Source organism: Pseudophryne corroboree, chromosome 11 (assembly GCF_028390025.1).
Source record: "Pseudophryne corroboree isolate aPseCor3 chromosome 11, aPseCor3.hap2, whole genome shotgun sequence".
Classification (NCBI taxonomy): Eukaryota; Metazoa; Chordata; class Amphibia; order Anura; family Myobatrachidae; genus Pseudophryne; species Pseudophryne corroboree.
This window is the reverse complement of record NC_086454.1, coordinates 332,129,742-332,150,197: the sequence shown is the minus strand read 5'-3', so window position 1 is coordinate 332,150,197 and position 20,456 is coordinate 332,129,742. Positions and strand designations below refer to the sequence as shown.

General features: G+C 47.0%; 1 protein-coding gene across 2 annotated transcripts in view; it reads left to right on the top strand.

Moving 5' to 3' along the window:
- CPNE2 (copine 2) overlaps positions 1–20,456 on the top strand; it is a 201,941-nt gene that overhangs the window by 178,928 nt on the left and 2,557 nt on the right. For both annotated transcript variants that reach the window (XM_063945763.1, XM_063945764.1), the window contains exons 7-14: positions 3,932–4,021; positions 6,369–6,467; positions 8,097–8,183; positions 10,064–10,123; positions 14,666–14,799; positions 17,941–17,995; positions 18,856–18,907; positions 19,103–19,236. In XM_063945763.1, coding sequence (XP_063801833.1) covers positions 3,932–4,021; positions 6,369–6,467; positions 8,097–8,183; positions 10,064–10,123; positions 14,666–14,799; positions 17,941–17,995; positions 18,856–18,907; positions 19,103–19,236 — 711 coding nt within the window. The remainder of the gene's footprint in view (positions 1–3,931; positions 4,022–6,368; positions 6,468–8,096; positions 8,184–10,063; positions 10,124–14,665; positions 14,800–17,940; positions 17,996–18,855; positions 18,908–19,102; positions 19,237–20,456) is intronic.

The window sequence follows — 20,456 nt, the reverse complement described above, 5'->3', positions numbered from 1 at the left end:
CCTGTCATTTTTCAAACACAGCCTGTAACATGTAAGGTAGAAGCTGATTGGCTGGTACTGTATTTGATCTCTTCTCGAGCTTTGATAAATACCCTGGAATATAGGGGGTCATTCCGAGTTGATCGCTAGCTGCATTCGTTCACTGTGCAGCGATGAGGCAAAAAAGCTGCACTTCTGCGCATGCGGCGCAGTGCGCACGCGCATCGTACTATTACAACGAACAACGAAGTTTCACACAAGCTTCTCAGTCGCACTGCTAGCCGCAGAGTGATTGACATGAAGTGGGCGTTTCTGATTTCAACTGACCGTTTTCCGGGAGTGTTTGAGAAAACGCAGGCGTGCCAGGAAAAACGCAGGTGTTGCTGGGCGAACGCAGGGCGTGTTTGTGACGTCAAAACAGGAACTGAACAGTCTGAAGTCATCGCAAGCGCTGAGTAGGTATTGAGCTACTCTAAAACAGCACAAAAAAAATTTGCCGCCGCTCTGCGATCCTTTCGTTCGCACTTCTGCTAAACTAAAATACACTCCCTGTGGGAGGCGGCATAGCGTTAGCACAGCTGCTAAAAACTGCTAGCGAGCGATCAACTCGGAATGACCACCATAGAGAGGAGAAAAGATTGGGGATATAACTACGTCATGTACCGCCTTGCAGGGCCGGCAACAGAAATCTTGGGGCCCAGTACACTGACATCCCTGTGCCCCCCCCCCCGGCCCAACCCCCCTTGCCCCCAACATGCCTACACCGATATGCCTGGGCCGCCTGCCGGCATTCTGGCAGCCGGGATCCCGGCGTCGGTATGCTGACAGTCAGGATTCCGGCCGCCGGGATCCTATCTACGTCCACTACCACAGCACAGACATTCTGCTCTCATCTGACATGCACATGTATGCATGCAGATGCATCCATATGTGCAGAATGCAGATGCATGCATAATGTGCAGAATGTGCCCGTCTGCATTCCGCCCCAAACCAATCCTAAAGCCCTATACATGATGCATGAAGTGATAAAAGCCTTACCAGCAGGCTGCAGCAGCAACACACTGAGACGGACAGTGACACAGCCGCCGGCTCCGCGGCGCTCATTGACCAGGCTCGCCTCCCCAAGTCCTGCTGCAGTACTGTGTCCCGGGCCGCTCCTGCTTGGCGCTCCGTCCGGCTCCTCACTCACACAGCAGAGACAGGGAGGCCGCGTGCGGTGAGACACTGGAGGGGCGGTCCGGACGAGCTTCCTGCTGTGTGACTGGTGCGCGGTGCAACGTCAGTACACTGCACAGCACACGGCACGGCCGGGGACTGGCTGAATGGATGACAGGTGACCTGGGGTGGGGGGGGGCTGGGGGCACTGAAGAGTGAACACAGGACTCCGGAGGGATGGGGGGGCGTGTGTGCTGAATTAAAAAAAAAAACGCAACCACAAAGCGGGCGGCCAGCGGCTGCCGCGATGCCGGGAGCAATATATAATTATTTACACTTCCTGGACCTTGGGGCCCCTCACAACGACGGGGCCCGGGACGGGTGTCCCCTTTGACCCCCCCTGTTGCCGGGCCTGCCGCCTTGTGTAAATGATGTTTTAACGGCCTCTTAAAGTGCTGTTTAGTTATTGAATTATGTATGAGTAGTTTTTCACATATTCTTTGTTACTAAGTTTGGAATAACGTATAAAACTGACTGAGGATTATTATATGCCACCCACACTAACTTAGTGGGTGCACCAGTCCTATCAACAGTCTGTGTGACTGGCTACGTGTGCAATGAAGCTGTACTAAGCCGCTAGGCATATTGTACTGCTTTCACTCTATAGAGCAGCCAGACAATAGAGTGTGGCACAGTGCCACCACAGAAGTAAGAAGAACGACGCAGAAGGATGAAGAACGACAAGTCAGTTTAGCGCAGGATAACAATAATACAATATGAAGTAAAAACTGAAGAAAAAACAATAGCCTACTCTTTAATATGAACCTAGCTAATGCAGCCCTGTGTTCAAGGCCAGGGGATTGTAACATGGTCTTTACCAAGGGCCGTGACCTGTAAATGGTGGGAAAATAGGAAAGAGACGCACACGTAATTGAAGTCGGGCAGTGATGCGGTGATTGGCTCTTAATGGTGCCACATTCAAATGTTCACTGTCAGTAATTCACGTTGCCTGCTGAAAATTGTACCACAGCAAATCTCCACAGACGTGCTTGGACCAGCAGTGGAATGGGCCACCACCAACTCTCCTTCTTAAAAGTCTGTGAGCAACACACAAGGAGGAAGGTAATGGGGGGTATTCAATTAGGGAAGTTTTTTCGCCTGGGCGAAAAAAAACTCACTTTTTGCAATTTTTTTAGGGCGAATAGGGATTCACCCTATTCAAAAGCAGGGCTATTTTTTCGCCTAGGCGAAAAATTTGTCAGGACCGAAAAACATGTGGCTCGGCAATCCACGTGTATTCGAACCTGCGCTGGTGAAAACGCGGGCCGTTTTCCACAATTTTAAGGCATTTTTCACCAATGCCTTTTAACTAAAAAAAAAAAAAAAGAAGTGAAAAGGCATTGGCAAAAATTCCTTAAAAACAATACGCAGGGGAAGGGGGGTGAATTCAATAGCTCTGAAATTATCAGAGCTAATTGAATACCTCTCTATGGGGGTAATTCTGAGTTGATCGCAGCAGAAATTTTTTTAGCAGTTGGGCAAAACCATGTGCACTGCAGGGGGGGCAGATATAACATGTGTAGAGAGAGATAGATTTGGGTGTGGTGAGTTAAATCTGCAATCTAAATTGCAGTGTAAAAATAAAGCAGCCAGTATTTACCCTGCACAGAAACAAAATAACCCACCCAAATCTAACTCTCTCTGCAAATGTTATATCTGCCCCCCCTGCAGTGCACATGGTTTTGCCCAACTGCTAAAAAATTTCCTGCTGCGATCAACTTGGAATTACCCCCTATGTCTGCTGTATTTACATAAAAAAATCAATTAAATCAAAGCTGTTTGCAAAATCACCATTCACTATCAAAACAAATGTTACATGTTATTTTGCTTTTTTCCCCCCAAAGATCTTCTACATGTTGAAGATAAATGGTGCTGATGTTGTATGTCACTAATTTTCTCCCCTTATTTTATGTGGCCTCATGCAGCCACGTGATATGACCAGGTCAGAGCAATTTTCATCTGATCTCATCACATATGTGCTCCAACCTTCCCCGTCTGCTCTTACTATACAGTATTATGTTAGTGGTGTCCTGTTGTATACGTGTATATTGGGGTCATTCGGACCCGATTGCACGCTGCAGTATTTCGCTGCGTAGCGATCGGGTCAGAACTGCGCATACGATTGACAGGCAGAGGCAGTCGATGGGCGGGAGGGGGTGAAACGGCGGGAGTGGCCCGCAGCGGCTGCATGACATTACACGCAGCCACTGCGGGCCGGGGAGCAGCTCCCGGCCAGCACGCTAAAGCTACGCTGATCAGGAGCTACTCTTGAAGTGCAAAGGCATCGCTGCTGTGTGATGCCTTTGCACTTCTGACTTCTGCGGGGGGGGGGGGGGGGGGGGGGGGGGGGCGGCACTGACATGCGGGGAGGGATAGCCCTGTGCTGGGCTTCCCCCCGTATGTCTGAGTTCGTGATCGTATCAGTGCTAAATTTAGCACAGCTACGATCAACTCGGAATGACCCCCATTGACTGCTGGGTGGCATTGGTAGTTGTACAAATAAACATCGGGCACATAGTAATCCCAGGAGTGACAATATTGGATTTGTAGTAATTAAATGAAAATCAGATATTGTTTAAAATGGTCTCGGATGTGATCTAACGGTGAAACAGGATAAACAATGGTTTTCTCAAGATCTGTGATAACACTCTATAGTATGAGAAAATGTGCCTGCTTTTTAAAGTGCTGATTTTGCAAATTTTATAACTGTTTAAACATTTTTTTATTTTACCGTCAGGTCATAAAGTACACTCTGGACCCCATATGGAAGCCATTTACTGTACCCTTACAGTCACTGTGCAATGGAGACATTGAGAAGCCCATAAAGGTACAGGCGCTTTAATAGCTTCAGTAATACTGATTCTCCAAACAGTGGGGACCTGATTCAGGCTGGATTGCAGGTTCTGCTAAGTAGCAGAATTTGCAGTCCTTGTGAACGCATGCTGGGGACGCCCATCGCAGGGCAAGGCCGCCATGCTGACCGCCGCTTCCCCCCGTCAAATCAAGCAGAATTTGTAATCGCAATTTCTGCTTCATCTTAGAAATTAGGGTTGCCTCCTGCCGGAGGTTCCCTTGGCTGCGCCCGCAGGAGGAACGCCGCCATCTTTCTTATCGTGGCGGCTGTGTGTGACGTCAGGCAGCTGCCACAAGCACGCCCCCGTTCGCTCCGCCACCCCCCCCACCCCCCCCACCCCGGTTTGATGCAACGCCCCTGCAACGCTCCGTCTCCGCTTCGGAAATGGATCGTTGACGCCCTGCGGACGCCTCTGCCTGATTGAGAGGCAGAGGTGTTCGCGTTTTCTGCTGGTACCCGCAAAAAATGTAGGCGCATGCGTCTGCATAATTTTTGTTAGTTTTTCGGTTGGAGCGCTTATTGTGATCCGACCGGAATCGAGCCGGCATCCTGAAGCAGAGAATCCTGACAGGGGTCAGGTAAGTATGTTTACCCTTACCCCCTAATTCTCCCTTCCCGCAGCCTAACCCTTACCCTTCCCAGTGGTGCCTGGCCCTATCTCCTCTCAGTGCTAGTTCCCGGAGACCCACTTGTATTTATGGGGAGGAGGTTCAGGTTGGGGAAGAGGGGCTCATTCATCTCCTCCAGCCCCTACAGAGCACGTACCTTTCTGTATGCATAGTTAAACCCTGCTACTAATTAGCAGAGAATGCAGTGAGATAAACTACGGGAGCAATTCAGTATTGCACGGACACCTGCTCCGAAATGTAGCGGTCTTTGCGCCTGAGCAATACTGAATTGCTCCGGAGAGTTTAGTATGCGCTGCTGGAACATGTGGTGAGTCGGATACCTAATTAATGGTGGCCAGTTGGGGCTGTATGATGATGCCCCTTTGTGACAGAAAAGCCCTTTTCCATCTACAATGCAGGTCGCAGCCGGGAGCCTGACACGGGTACTACCAGGATGCGACCCGCATTGACCCCTTTCCCATCAGCAGTCACCATCCCGGCATATTGCCGGGTTGGTGACGCTGCTGGTGACGCTGCAGGGGCGGCGTTGGGAGATCGCATGATCTCGCAGCGCTGCCCTTCCATACAGTATAAACGGGAGCGACACGGCTTCCGTTATACCCCTTTTCCACTAGCTAAAAAAACCCGGGTAAATGCACGGGGGCGCGCATTTACCCATGTTTTTTGCTAGTGGAAACGGCTCCCTCAGGAAAAACCCGGATCATGTGACCCGGGAATCCTACTCGGGTAGCTACCTGGGTAGGACACGGGAATGATCCGGGTAGGGTTGTAGTGTAAACAGAAGCCGTGTCGATGCGACACGGCTCCCGTTTACACTGTATGGAAGGGCGGCGCTGGGAGAACATGTGATCTCCCAGCGCCGCCCCTGCCGCATCACCAGCAGTGTCACCAACCCGGCAATATGCCGGGATGATGACTGCTGATGGGAAAGGGGCCGATGCGGGTCGCAGCCGGGTAGAACCCGTGTCAGGCTCCCGGCTGCGACCCGCATCGGTAGATGGAAAAGGGGTATTACACTACACCTTACCCGAATCATTCCCGTGTCCTACCCAGGTAGCTACCCGTAGGATTCCCGGATCACTGGATCCGGGTTTTTCCTGAGGGAGCCGTGTCCACTAGCAAAAAACACGGGTAAATGCGCGCCCCTGTGCATTTACCCGTGTATCTTGAGCTAGTGGAAAAGGGGTACATTGTAAATAATTTACTGATAGCTCTTTGTACTGCACCACCTCAAGTGATAGTGCCATTCCTACTCTGCCTTCCAAGAGAATATCTCATAAATATTCTTTTCCTCAGGCCTCTCACATAGTGACAGTGGTCTGCTCTATCTGTTTACTTATTAGAGGGTGACTGATTACCCTTACCCCTTCCCCCCCTACCCCCGCTAAGGTGGGAGACTGTGCTGGAGAGAGAGCTCTGCCCAGTACATGCTAGTGATTTGTAGTCATGGCGACCAGAGATGGGTCCCTTCAGTGCCGTGTTTCACACTCTCAGCACCCCTCACTGGTCTCAGGCACTGGGACTGGTGACACGGAGGACTGGAAGTGGCCGAGCACATGCGTTTTTAAAAAGGGTGTTCTGCGCCCGTCTGCTGTATGCTTCCCCATGGATATATGGTGGTAGAAAAGGTCACTATATTAAAGTTGTCTTTCAGGTTGCCGTTGGTAACGTTGTGTGGGTTATTTCCACAGGTGGTGTGCTTTGATTATGACAATGATGGAGGACATGATTTTATAGGGGAGTTTCAGACCACAGCCATAAAAATGTGTGAAGCTCGTGATTCCAAGTCTGTGAGTACCCCCATTATATCGTACTGTACTGTCCTGTGTAGCTCAGAGCCAGCTATCGGTCAGTGATACACAAATCTACGTCCCCTCCACCAAGCACATTTCTCCCACCCAGCGGCCTCCTAAGCTATTGTAGCTGCAGAAACCCGGCAGGTATAGTCTGTTATTTTTAATGTTTTTTTTTAACAATCCTAAACAATGATGAAAAGAAACAAATTTCAAGACAGATCCATAGTGACTAGAGACTGACACACACAATGGTTCTCCCTCTGCAGTGCCTCAAACAGGAAAATCACTCTTACACGGCCACACATATATATACAGTAGCATAGCGTCGCCAAACTTTCCGCAATGATCTAAAACCTAATAATAATGCACAACATTTGTAATGGGCCCTACACATTTAAAGATCCGCCGCCGAACTGCCCGACGGCGGATACGACCGACGGGCGACCCGGCGGCGTGGGGGGGGGCAGTGTCGGGGGGAGTGAAGTTCCTTCACTCCCCCCCATCACATGGCTCCATAGAAGTGCAGGCAAATATGGACGAGATCGTCCATATTGGCTGCATGCACAAGCGACGGGGCACCAGCGATGAACGAGCGCGAGGCCGCGCATCGTTCGTCGCTGGTGCCTCCACACTCAAAGATATGAACGGTGTCTCGTTCATTAATGAACGAGATCGTTCATATCTTTGAGTGATATCGCCCAGTGTGTAGGGCCTATAAGGCAACCCTGATGGGCGCTTACATGCACGACTTATACTAACCATTTACAGCTAGACTTAAGGTGGGTACACGATGGCCGATATATCGGCCTTTCTCTTGAACGGCCGATATATCACGAGTCCGTCGGCCAGTGTGTACAGGCGATATGTCTGTGAACTCCGTCGTTCACAGACATATCACGTCGGCCCCACAGCACACGGTCAATATATCTACCGATATATTGGCGCGTTGCTGTGTGTGTACGGGCGGTCGGCCGACCACCCGTACACAATCTGCGGCCATCGGCGGTGAGTGACAGCTGAACTGGGCGGGCGTGTGTACACGCCCGCCCAGTTCATGATGTCCGTCCCCGACGGATCGGGCAGTGTGTATGCTTAACACACTGCCCGATCCGACCATAGATATATCTGCCAATCAATTGTTCGGCAGATATATCTATCAGTGTGTACCCACCTTTACTAACATTTAATATTAGCAATGCTTAAAATGTCACCGTTAAACCCGCAGAGAAGCAAGCCACGGCTTAGTAAATCTAGCCCTTAGAGTCAAATACTTGTTCCTACTTCATGAATGACTCCTATGAGCTTTTGTACTTTGTGTGTAATGTCACACAAGTACTGCTGAGTAATAGAGGTGGGAACCTGGTGGAAGACAGGGAGGGGTACAGCTGATGGTAGTGGGACATAGCCGAAAAGAACTTTCACTCAATAACATGAAGGCTACATTGTCACAGTCCAAAAACAAACCCACACAGAAGACCAAAGTGTAAAGCTGAGCAGCAGAACAGGCCGGCTACTCACACAGATTATTGTGTGCCCCTTGTTAGGCTAACGAGCAAAGGTTTCTTTCTACTGGTTAACAATATTCTGACATGTCTATGAATGAATTTGTGCTGCTCATTTCAGGTAGAAATTGACTGTATTAATCCAAAGAAGCAAAAGAAAAAGAGGAACTACAAAAACTCCGGGGTAATCCTCATTAAATTCTGTAAGGTAAGGACCACCTCCCTAATAGCCTGAATTACTTGGTAAGGTGGCATCATCGATGATTGTGCTTTATCCTGGAGTCTTGCGTGTCCTTAGCTATCCCAGAGTATTATGGTACAGCATGACCACACACACACACACACACACACACACACACACACACACACACACACACACACACACACACACACCCCACATATACATACACCACACACACACCACCACTGGGGGGCCGGTCATTGAAAGATTTGTAAGGCGTGACTGCGCACACGTCACGGTAGGCTGAACATTACTATTTTTTCTTGCTCACCTCTATGGATTGCAAAGCTAACAATGTTTCCGGCAGCAAAATGCCATTCTGGAATGCCACATCGCGGCCGAGGAGGGAATTGCTCCTTGGGGGGTATTCAATTAAGTGCCATTTTTTTGACTGGTCAAAAAAACAACACAAATTCAACACAGGGGGGTAAATTTACTAAGATGGGAGTTCTATTTAATATGGGATGTTGCCCATAGCAACCAATCAGATTCTACTTCTCATTTATCTAGCACCTTCTAGAAGATAATACCTGGAATCTGATTGGTTGCTATGGGCAATATCCCATCTTAAATAGAACTCCCATTTTAGTAAATTTACCCTAGGGTATTCAATTGCAGGCATTTTTGTCCGTCTTTTAATCTATTTTCACCCATGCCGTTTCACTTTTTTTTTTTGTCGAATCGGCATGGGAGAAATTGCACCAAAAACCGCAAATTCGCCTAAACACGTGTATTAGCAGCCGATACACGTAGTTTTCGCCAGTGCCGTGTTTTTCAGGCCAGTCGAAAAATCAGCATGGGCATTGAATACTGTAGGTCTAATGTAAATTCGACCTAAAAACGAGCGAAAAGTGCATCGAAAAAACGGCTCTAATTGAATATCCCCCTTAATGTGTTCATATATATGTATTATATATTGTATAAGAGCGTGTTCCTTTACATTGAGTAATGTGAGTCCTTTAAGCTTACAAGTGGCCTCCACACTCTGCTCTCACTTACCCAATAAGGTGTTTAATGGAGAATATTCATTTTCAAATGTATAACTTCTCTCTGGATTTTTTGGGCAGATGTATTAAGCCTGGAGAAGTGATAAAGCAGTGATAAGTGGAAGGTGATAACGCACCAGCCAATCAGCTACTAACTGTAAATTTACATATTGGAACTGATTGGCTGGTGCATTATCACCTTGCACTTATCACTGCTTTATCACTTCACCAGGCTTAATACATCTGTCCCTTTGTTTCCAATGCAGAAATGAAAAGTACAAGGCAGGGCTTCAGTGTAAAGGGCTTTGTCCATATTTTTTTTGTCTCTATTTCCCGTTTCATCTCCTTTCATTTGTCAAAAGCGGCGATACAGGTCTTCAGACAAACTCCTGCAAGCACAACGTTATTTAGACAATGACTTTCCCGCGGTGTGGTCTCTCCTGAGACCTGTGGATGGGATTTGTGTGCTGCTGCACCCCCTCTTTACTTATATATGAAATATTGGGGGGGTTACAGCGTGACATAAAGGGGGATATTCAATTGTTTGAAAAGGCAGTTGGGTGTCTGTTTTTTCCTATGTAATAGACAGGAAAAAACAGACACCCAACCGACTTTTCAAACATTTGAATTCCCCCCCAAAGAGGGATGTAGTACAAATTTGGCCCCCCCTTTAAATTGAAGGGTACCTTCCTAATTTATCTGGGACAGGAGCCGGATTTGTAAGACATCAGTCTGAGCAGATCTGCGGTTTATTTCCCAGGGGAGAATATAAAGAACGTGTATTATGGTGCTATGATGCCAATAGACATATATTACACACACACTTCCTAACAATCCGTATCACACATGTATGTCTTTCAGATTACCAGAGATTATACCTTCCTGGACTACATACTGGGAGGTTGTCAGCTGATGTTTACAGTAAGTCATTCTGGTTTCCCTGTCTATGGCCACATTACCTTTATGTGTGTATAATATGGGATGTAGTCATGTGACCGGCAGTCAGGAGATCGCCGGTCACATTACCTCCCCCTACATCCCGCCCCCTCACAGTCCCCATTGTCGACATGCCGACCAGCAGGGACTATTCCCATAGAGTGGCAGTAGAACCCGTGAGACCGCCGGCAACGCGATACACACCCTATACGTATACCTGTAATATAATATACAGAATATAAAATGTTACAGATCTTCAGCGTTATGCATGTGACAGTCAACTATATATTATTATATAATGAAATGTCTTTATATTATAAAATGTGGGTCTGGGACTCAGAATCGACACCAATAAGGTCGACAACACAGGTCGACACCAATTGGTCGACACCTGAAATAGGTCAACATGGAAAAAAGTTTTTTTTTTTGGTGTCGTTTTCTCCGTAAAGTGACGGGGAACCCCAATTAGTGCACCGCGTCCCCTCGCATAGTTCGCTTCGCTCGCCATGCTTCGGGCAAGATTACCGCTCCCAATTGTAGTCCACATGGATCGTAAAGTATGAAAAAGTAAAAAAATAAATAAAAAAATTAAAAATGTGAAAAACTCGTGTTGACCTTTTTCCATGTCGACCTTGTCTACCTACGTTGTGTGTCGACCTAGAGTCTGGATACCATAAAATGTCATTGCTCTAGCAGCAGCTGGTACTGTAGCTGTAGTGCCGCATTAGGGCGGTGCTTACTTATTGTGTGTTCTTATTAGACATGTGGGTGACTTTAGCAGCAAGTAAGATTGAGTAAAGCACAGCGTATATGAATATGGTAGATGCTAGGTTCAAGTGGCCTAAGGGACCTTTTACGTCAGGGGGAGGAGCCACATCACAAGGGGGAGGAGCTAGGCCAGTGGGATAGTTCCTCTACTATCCACGCCACCAACTATTACCTTTAGTAATCAGGTGGCGAGCGAACTTTTTGGGTACCCTGTTCGCCGTAGCTCCTCCCCCTGGTGACGTGTCTCCTCCCCTAGTGAAGGTCCCTTTTCCCACTCCGACTTAGAACCAACCATATGAATATGTGAGGTAACTATCACTAGGTAGCTGGTTTCATCTGATAAAGTGAGGCTTTTGATCATATCTTTGTAGCCTTTTCTCACCTCCTGTATCAGCGTGCCCTTGTGTTATCATAGTAGAGTAGGATTAACCTTTATTTATCAAAGCACCTCATACTCGTGTATAATACATGAACAGCACGCCCTGGGTTGTCATCCGCTGATGCACAACTCTCATAATACTGAGCTGTAGCGTCCAGAGCAGGGCGACAGGAATGTTAATAAAATCATTTGAGACAAATGGGCGATGTTTACACCAGATACGTGTAACATTGTAGGTGGTGTGGTTGCCTGGTTCACGCTGCCCATGGCATTCAGGTTAAAGAGCTGTTTATGGAGTATTGTAGACCTTACACTGTTACAGTGGCCCTATTTTACTACTGACCCGCAGTCTGGGTGTAATGTCCTGTCTCCTTCCCCATTCTCTGCTTTCTACTAAGACAGCTGCCCAGAACCACCAAACATATATATATATATATATATATATATATATATATATATATATATTAGATGTCATTCTCAGTACCTGTACTCTGTATGAATGGCTGCACAGTACCACTTCCATTGATCTATAAGTGTAATGTAGTTCTAGGTATCCGTTTCTGTTCTGCCATATATGGATAAATACTGCACTTCTTTGTCTTTATGCTGGAGTTTATTCCCAGTCTTATATAATAAAAGGTTAATGCTGCTCTTCACCTCTATGGGTGGAAGTGAAAGTGTTTTGCACGCCGGTGGAGACTAGATGGCGCCCGACGGAGCAATTCAAGCGCTACTCTGCGCGGGCGCACACAGCCTGTCGTTTTGACGGGCTGATTAATAGTGTCTAATAATTCTAATTCTGTATGAATGAGAAACTGCGGAGTTCCACTTCTGTTGTTTTGTAGGCTCTTATCAAATGTTATGCATATTGGTGCTTTATATATTTAGAGTGTGTATTTTTGGGCTGAATTAGACTGTGGAGCACACCCGCTGGGTGCTGCTTTAGACTGTGGAGCACACCCGCTGGGTGCTGCTTTAGACTCTGGAGCACACCCACTGGGTGCTGATTTAGACTCTGGAGCACACCCACTGGGTGCTGATTTAGACTCTGGAGCACACCCACTGGGTGCTGATTTAGACTCTGGAGCACACCTGCTGGGTGCTGATTTAGTCTCTGGAGCACACCCACTGGGTGCTGATTTAGACTCTGGAGCACACCTGCTGGGTGCTGATTTAGACTCCGGAGCACACCCGCTGGGTGCTGATTTAAACTCTGGAGCACACCCACTGGGTGCTGATTTAAACTCTGCAGCACACCCACTGGGTGCTGATTTAGACTCTGGAGTACACCCGCTGTGTGCTGATTTAGACTCTGGAGCACACCAGCTGGGTGATGATTTAGACTTTGGAGAACACCTGCTGTGTGCTGATTTAGACACTGGAGTAGACTCTGGAGCATAACCCCCTGGGTGCTGATTTACTCTGGAGCATACCCACTGGGTGCTGATTTAAACTCTGGAGCACACCCACTGGGTGCTGATTTAGACTCTGGAACACACCCACTGGGTGCTGATTTAGACTCTGGAGCACACCCGCTGGGTGCTGATTTAGACTCTGGAGCACACCTGCTGTGTGCTGATTTAGACACTGGAGTAGACTCTGGAGCACACCCGCTGGGTGCTGATTTAGACTCTGGAGCACACCTGCTGAGTGCTGATTTACTCTGGAGCACACCCACTGGGTGCTGATTTAGACTCTGGAGCACACCTGCTGGGTGCTGATTTAGACTCCGGAGCACACCCGCTGGGTGCTGATTTAAACTCTGGAGCACACCCACTGGGTGCTGATTTAAACTCTGGAGCACACCCGCTGGGTGCTGATTTAGACTCTGGAGCACACCTGCTGTGTGCTGATTTAGACACTGGAGTAGACTCTGGAGCATACCCGCTGGGTGCTGATTTAGACTCTGGAGCACACCTGCTGGGTGGCTGATTTAGACTCTTGAGCACACCTGCTGGGTGCTGATTTAGACTCTGGAGCACACCCACTGGGTGCTGATTTAGACTCTGTAGCACACCCGCTGGGTGCTGATTTAGACTCTGGAGCACACCCACTGGGTGCTGATTTAGACTCTGGAGCACACCCGCTGGGTGCTGATTTAGACTCTGGAGCACACCTGGTGGGTAATGATTTAAACTCTGGAGTAGGCTCTGGAGCACACCCGCTGGGTGTTAATTTAGACTCTGGATCACACCCACTGGGTGCTGATCTAGTCCTCCTCTCTCTATTACCTTGGTCCTCCTCCCCTCTCTCATGTCTGCCTGTCTCTCCATGCTGTTCTCTAGTGAGTATGCTAGACACATGCCTTAGTGCATTATGAGCCTCATTCAGAGTTGTACATAAACCTGATGGTTTACGCACATCTCCGTACTGCGCGCGCATGTGCCGATCTATGTCCGAGACCTTGCTCTCAGTTCGGGGGTTGGAGCGTGGGGGGCGCCAGTGACCTGTGTCATCCCTGTTTTGTAGACATGCTGAGACAAGGATTTATTAGCCCCAGCCCGGAATACACAGCCATCCTGAGTAACCTTAAGCGATGTTCACGCAGATGATCCGAAACTGTGTCTTCGGGCACAGCAGCAGATCACAGAAGCCGGCAGGAGGAGTCTACTTACACAAGGACGCCTCCTGCTGCATTAGCATAACGTAGCAGGAGCTGCATATCATGATACTCTGAGTCAGGCCCCATACAATACATAAGACATCACTAGTAACCAGCGCTTGCAGCATAAGATAATGGGGCAGATGTATTAACCTGGAGAAGGCATAAGGAAGTGATAAACCAGTGATATGTGCAAGGTGAGAAAGGCACCAGCCAATCAGTTCCAATATGTTAATTAACAGTTAGGATCTGATTGGCTGGTGCCTTTAGCACCTTGCACATATCACTGGTTTATCACATCCTTATACCTCCTCCAGGTTAATACATCTGCCCCAATGTTTGCAGTATAGGCACAACTGAAGGCCGGAGAACAGCTTTGTGCTTGTTACACATTTGCTAACCGCGGCTTCTCTTTTCACGTCCCAGATGTTGTAAAGCTGCTGCGTGTGCAGAATGGGAAGTTGTGGTGTGAAACGGCAACATAATAATTATTGCAAACCATTATGAGAAATGAAAACAAATACTGGTTGGAATCAGAGAGCATTAAGCGATACAGACAATTGTGGAAATTGACGTTGCCAAAAATAGGGAGTAAGCGCACAGATGGGGCTTGTGTGTACGAGATAAAAGGCGCCATTGAGTTCCTGGCTCTTATGATGATTCTTTTGTTGGGTTTTTGTGCTGTATACAAACAATACAAATATACAGTATTTTATGAAAAAAAGGGGAACAACTTTTATACTTTATAAATCAAACCTAACATTTGTTTTATGTTTAGGTGGGAATTGACTTTACTGCATCAAATGGAAATCCCAGAGATCCCTCATCTCTACATTACATCAACCCCATGGGCACAAACGAGTACCTGTCTGCACTGTGGTCTGTTGGGCAGATAATTCAGGATTATGATTCGTAAGTAATAACAGTTACAGCTCGCACAGTGTCGGCCCTGGCGCAGGGCGCCGACTGTCATTCCCTGGCCACGGCTGTGAGCGGGCAGATTGCTCCGCTCTGGTGGTTTGCCCATCTCACACATGTCATCCAATTAGAATTTGATGCCGTATGAGCAATTGGTGCATCCACTGGCTGCTGATGTAGAGTCTTTTTGGTTGACGGTGTGGGTGTCGTTACCTGCATTTAAGGTGAGCGGTGTATGATCATCTATATCTGGCACTGTGTATTTGTGCACCATGGAAGATAAGCTCAGGCTACATAGATTTATTTAATGGGTGAACTGGAAACCCATTAAGAGGACTTAGTTCTAAGGCTTCGAGTTACAGACGTATCCTCTGTCTCTTATTATTACGTAGTTCTTAAGAACATTGATTAATGGGTCTTTTACTTTCTGCTCATTGATCTTTGTTGCTAGACACCCGTAACCATCCTTCATAGATTATAGACGGGGTTACGCTTTGTATATAGGACCAGGTTACTGTTAATGGCTAATATTTTGCTGACTGGCATCATTTAAGCTGTTATGGTTCAAATGACTGTAAATCATAAATCAAGCTAAACAGCCATACTAAATTTATCTTAAGGATATTGTGTAGTATTAGGAAAATATGACATCACCAAAGTATATCCGAATCTATATGACTGATACTTTGTTTTTTTAATAATTGGCTTCCATTACACATATTAGACCACAGCATACAGTATCTACCAAAATGACTGTACATGGCACCTGGGAGCTTTACTTGTGGGAGAGAGCAGTCTCTGGCCTTCTGTGGAGTAATATTCATTAGTTATGTTGCTCCGGGTAACAAGCGCTACTAGGCAGTCATGTGACCAAATACCACTTCAAACACCATTTTGTGTTACCTATTCTGCAGTTGTTAGTTCTGTGCAAGCGCTAATGACTGTAACCATCCTGCAGGCAGCTTGCTGATGATATGGAAGAGTGAGGTGGAGCTATAAGGGGAGATTAATCAAACCTTGGAGAGAGATAAAGGACCGAACAATCCGCTCCTGTCATTTTTGTGCAGAGCCATGTCTCATGTCAGAACTGATGTACAGGGCCTTATTTGGTGCTGAGATTAACATGCAAATTATATCTGGTGGCAAGACTAATGCCCGCTACACATTTGCCGAGGTGGCCGACCCAGCGGGGGTCGGGGAGGGGTGACGGGGGGGAGTGAGGTATCTTCACTCCCTGGCGTCACCCGGCCCATTAGCTCTGCATTCTAATATGGACGATATTGCCCATATTGGCTTGCAGGCATAAACGAGCCGGCACCAACGATGAATGAGCGCGGGGCTGTGCATCGTTGATCGTTGGTGCCTACACACTGAAAGATATGAACAATTTCTCGTTCATTACTGAACGAGATTGTTCATATCGGCCGCACACATTGGCCAGTGTGTAGGGCCCTTAAGCTGCAGAGCTTCCCTAGTGGCAGACATAATGCGCAGAGCCTTATCTGGTGCCAAGACAATCTGCATAGCTTTATCCAGTTGCAGAACTATTATGCACAGCCAATAAACTTCCCACTGCATTGACCTCTCCCACTTCTCCCCATTCAAGCAGTGGTTCCGTTCGCCAATGCCTAATCATGCTCACAGCAGCTGTCCACATTGGCTGGCGGCACTGGTCCTAGGGTAGGGAAACAGATGTTTCACTGGATTACAGTAAGTGCAATATTGGAAGGTGTCACGGACCCCGGCTGCCCCACTCTCCGGATACACCAATCCGAGAGTTGCGCCAGCGCCGTGCGAATCTCTGCTGCCACCAGCAAAGACCTTTCAACGTATTACGGACGTTGCAGGCGTCTTTAGCTTTCCCTGTAAACACCAATCTCAATATCTCATGAAAAAAATAGGTAACGTACCTCACTTGGCTTGGGTTCAAGAACACAGCAGTCAGAACTAAAATTATATTTTTATTATAATTAAGAAATATCATCGGGTTTACAAGGGTAAAAAGATTACAAAGAAAAGAGTTTTAGAAAAGATATACAGGTTACTAGCAGTCTCAATCAATAAAAAGGGAATAAAGAAAATCAGAACCTAATTACTCTTACGTAGTGCATTGAGTTCTGTGTGAGGAAGCTTCACAAGAATATAGACATCCATCCAGGCACTGGTAGCCATTTCCATCAGCATGAACAACCCAGTGTGTGTGAGAGGGGCAGATATAACCCCCTCATAGCTGCGGCGCCCACCCTTTCCTTAACTCTCTCAATGCTGAGTACCTGGGCAGTGAGAAACAAGATTTACTTTGGTTTAACTTTCAACAGCTGTCTTTCTTTTAAGTTTCAAGAGGCCAGGTTTCTTGAACTGGCCTGGCTTTCTGTAGTTTATAGCTTCTTAGATAGTCTAAGGGCCATAAACTAACCTATGACTCCCCACTATACATCAGTGTCCTCTACTCCCAGATCTATGTAGCTATGGGTTCACTTGGAGGACAGGCTGGCAACCATGTTGTGTCACAGACTCCATTACAATATACACGTAGACTTTACATACAAGTCTTATATTGCTGGATACAAATGAACGTCCCATTTGCCACAGAAGGGGATAGAGGATTTGGGTAAAGAAGGGATAGAAGAAAAAAAAAGTAATTTTGTATTGCTTATAGCGGAATAGTGACTAAGAGACTTTATTAAGCTCCGATAAGACAAAACTGGGAGACAGAAATGGCTGTTACATGACAGAGCTTCACCATTTTTATAACCTTTAGTAATAAATGTGTAAGAGGGTCCGGTGTCTTGTTAACATAAAAGTTATCCGAGAGGCATGAGGATATTTAGTCATTCCAGCTGCCACCATACAGGAAGGTGAAATGCGTTGTTCTGTAGATCAGATAGTCATAACAGTGTTTATAGGCCACATTGCTTCAGAGTTCCTCAGCAATCAAGATGTTGGGTGTCTCGCTGGACTGTATTATTATATCCAAATATTATTCCAAGCCGATGCTTATTCATGCGCAAATCTATTTTTTTCTCAAGGATTTAAGATCATTTTGATCTAATTAGTAATTTGAATATAATGGATATTGTGTGAATGATTTCACAATCAAAGTTTTATATTTTATGTTTTCTCCTTTGACTCTAGGGATAAACTGTTTCCTGCTCTGGGGTTTGGTGCACAGCTGCCACCAGACTGGAAGGTAAAACGCGTTGTTCTGTATATGAAATCTAGGCATAGCAGTGTTTATAGACCACATTGCTTCAGGGTTCTTCAGCCAATCAAGATGCTGGGTGTCTCGCTCGGCCGTAGATAGAAGGAATAACGTCCTCATTAGGGGAGACACACACACAAGTAGTGTGATGTAGGACAGAAAGTAGGAATATCTTCTTCTGCAGTTAGTCAGCACAAATGGTGGGTTCTGTGCTACTGATAGGAGCCACTGGAGGAAAACGGTCTCCATCTCCCAGCAGCTAGCACCGGAGATTATATGGGAATACTGCGTCACACTGGGGTACTTCAGCTGTGAAATCACATTGCAGGACTTAGGGGGGCATTTACTAAGCAGTGATAAGAGTGGAGAAGTGAGCCAGTGGAGAAGTTGTCCCATCAACCAATCAGCAGCTCTGTATAATGTTATAGTATGCAAATTATAGATGTTACTTCAGTGCTGATTGGTTGCCATGGGCAACTTCTCCACTGGCTCACTTCTCCACTCTTGTCACTGCTTAGTAAATGTCCCCTTTAATCAGCAGAAGCACTTCTATGTGTTCTGTATTCATTGTTACGTGCCATTTGGGAACAACCATTGTAAAAGACCCCAGTGCCATTGTCCTAACAGCTCCTGGATGACAGGTGTCTTTTTTTCCCATATCACCCGGTCACCTTATTACGTCAGTGGGATAGCCGCCCAGTCTCCTATAGAGGCTTTAGTGAGGGGCTGACAACACAATGTAATGACACATTGTATTAGAGCCACGTTTGGCATATTGTTGCTGACACACAAGTGGGTGCAGGGGATCTTGTGACTCGCCGACCTAATTCTAACCTTTTCTGTTCCAGGTGTCCCATGAATTTGCCATTAATTTCAATCCCACCAGCCCGTTCTGCTCAGGTCAGTCCCTGGATGCCTGTATTGCCTTACTGGAGCACTACACCCCAGCAAGTTATACTGTCTTATGTATAATCAGATGCCCTATGTGTCTCTGGTAGTGGCATGAATGAATTGCATCCCTTCTTTTTAAAAAACTCGTTCTTCGTACAAACGACCGCTTGTAAAAACAATGAATTCACCTGTCTCTCTCTGTAGGGGTGGAAGGCATTATAGAAGCGTACTCTGCTTGTCTCCCTCACATACGTTTCTATGGACCTACCAATTTTTCTCCAATCATTAACCACGTGGCGCGGTTTGCAGCTCAAGCAACGCAGCAAGAATCAGCTGGGGTAAGTAGACGGGACGGAGCTGTATGGTGAAGTTAGCCTCGCTTTCTGTCTAGCTGCAATCGTCGCTCAAAGGGGTCTATTCATGAAGCAGTGAAAAGAGTGGAGAAGTGAGCCAGTGGAGAAGTTGCTCATGGCAACCAATCAGCTGCTCCGTACAATTGTATAGTATGCAAATTATAAATGTTACTTCAATGCTGATTGGTTGCCATGGGCAACTTCTCCACTGGCTCACTTCTCCACACTTTTCACTGCTTCATGAATAGACCCCCTACTGTCGCCCTTCACTCCATACTTTACTCTGCCCAGCTATCTCTTGCAGTTCTGACTACTTTACCTTTGACTACAACATTTTCTTACCCAAAGGGCAACCATAGAACTTCTCTCCATACTCTCACCACCTCCCTCCTGGACTACAGCAACCTCCTCCTGTCTGACACTCCCCTTCCCGATTTCCACTTCATTCCATCCTAAATGCTGTGGAAGGACTGGTCTTCCTCTCTTGCCATCCAGATCTGCCCACACCGCTCTGCAGATCCCTATACTTGCTCCCTATAATACATTTCACACTAGGGATGGACATCGGAAGACAACCATCAAATGATGGCTGGTCTTCCACCATCGAAACTTTCGATGCGATGGTAACTAACCATTGCATCAAAAGAATTCGATGGAAAAAACTATTCATATGATATGCGCATGTGCAAAAACCCATTTGCGCATGCGCAATACCCCTTCAGCAAGGCGGGACTATGGGCGGGGCATGGAATAGTAACGATGCTGTTATAAGAAGTGGCGCATGCGCAGTATTCATGCAGAGCGGCTGGAGGGGGACGGAGTTGGACAGAGCATCTGTCAACAGTGGGAGGAGCCAGAGGTGGAGCAGCAGGATGTCCCCAAGAGTGAGTGACAGCAGTGACTGTCTACAGCACTGACTGATCTATCCAACTCACTCAATCACCATTGACAGAATACCACAACACACACAGACGTGTGACATGCTGGGAGTAGGAGTCAGGAGGACAGTGTCTTCCGATCCCGACTCCCAAGCTGGTTAATAGTTAACAAAAATGATATCCTCCTGAGCTGTGTAGCTAGCTGGCTGCTGCTGCAAGGGCTGAACTCTGATAGGTTCTCTGACGTGGTGAAAACCAATCAGAGCTAGTTTTGTTACCTGTTGCCTAGTTGCAGCCTAGAGAGGGGAGGGATCATTAGAGCAGGCA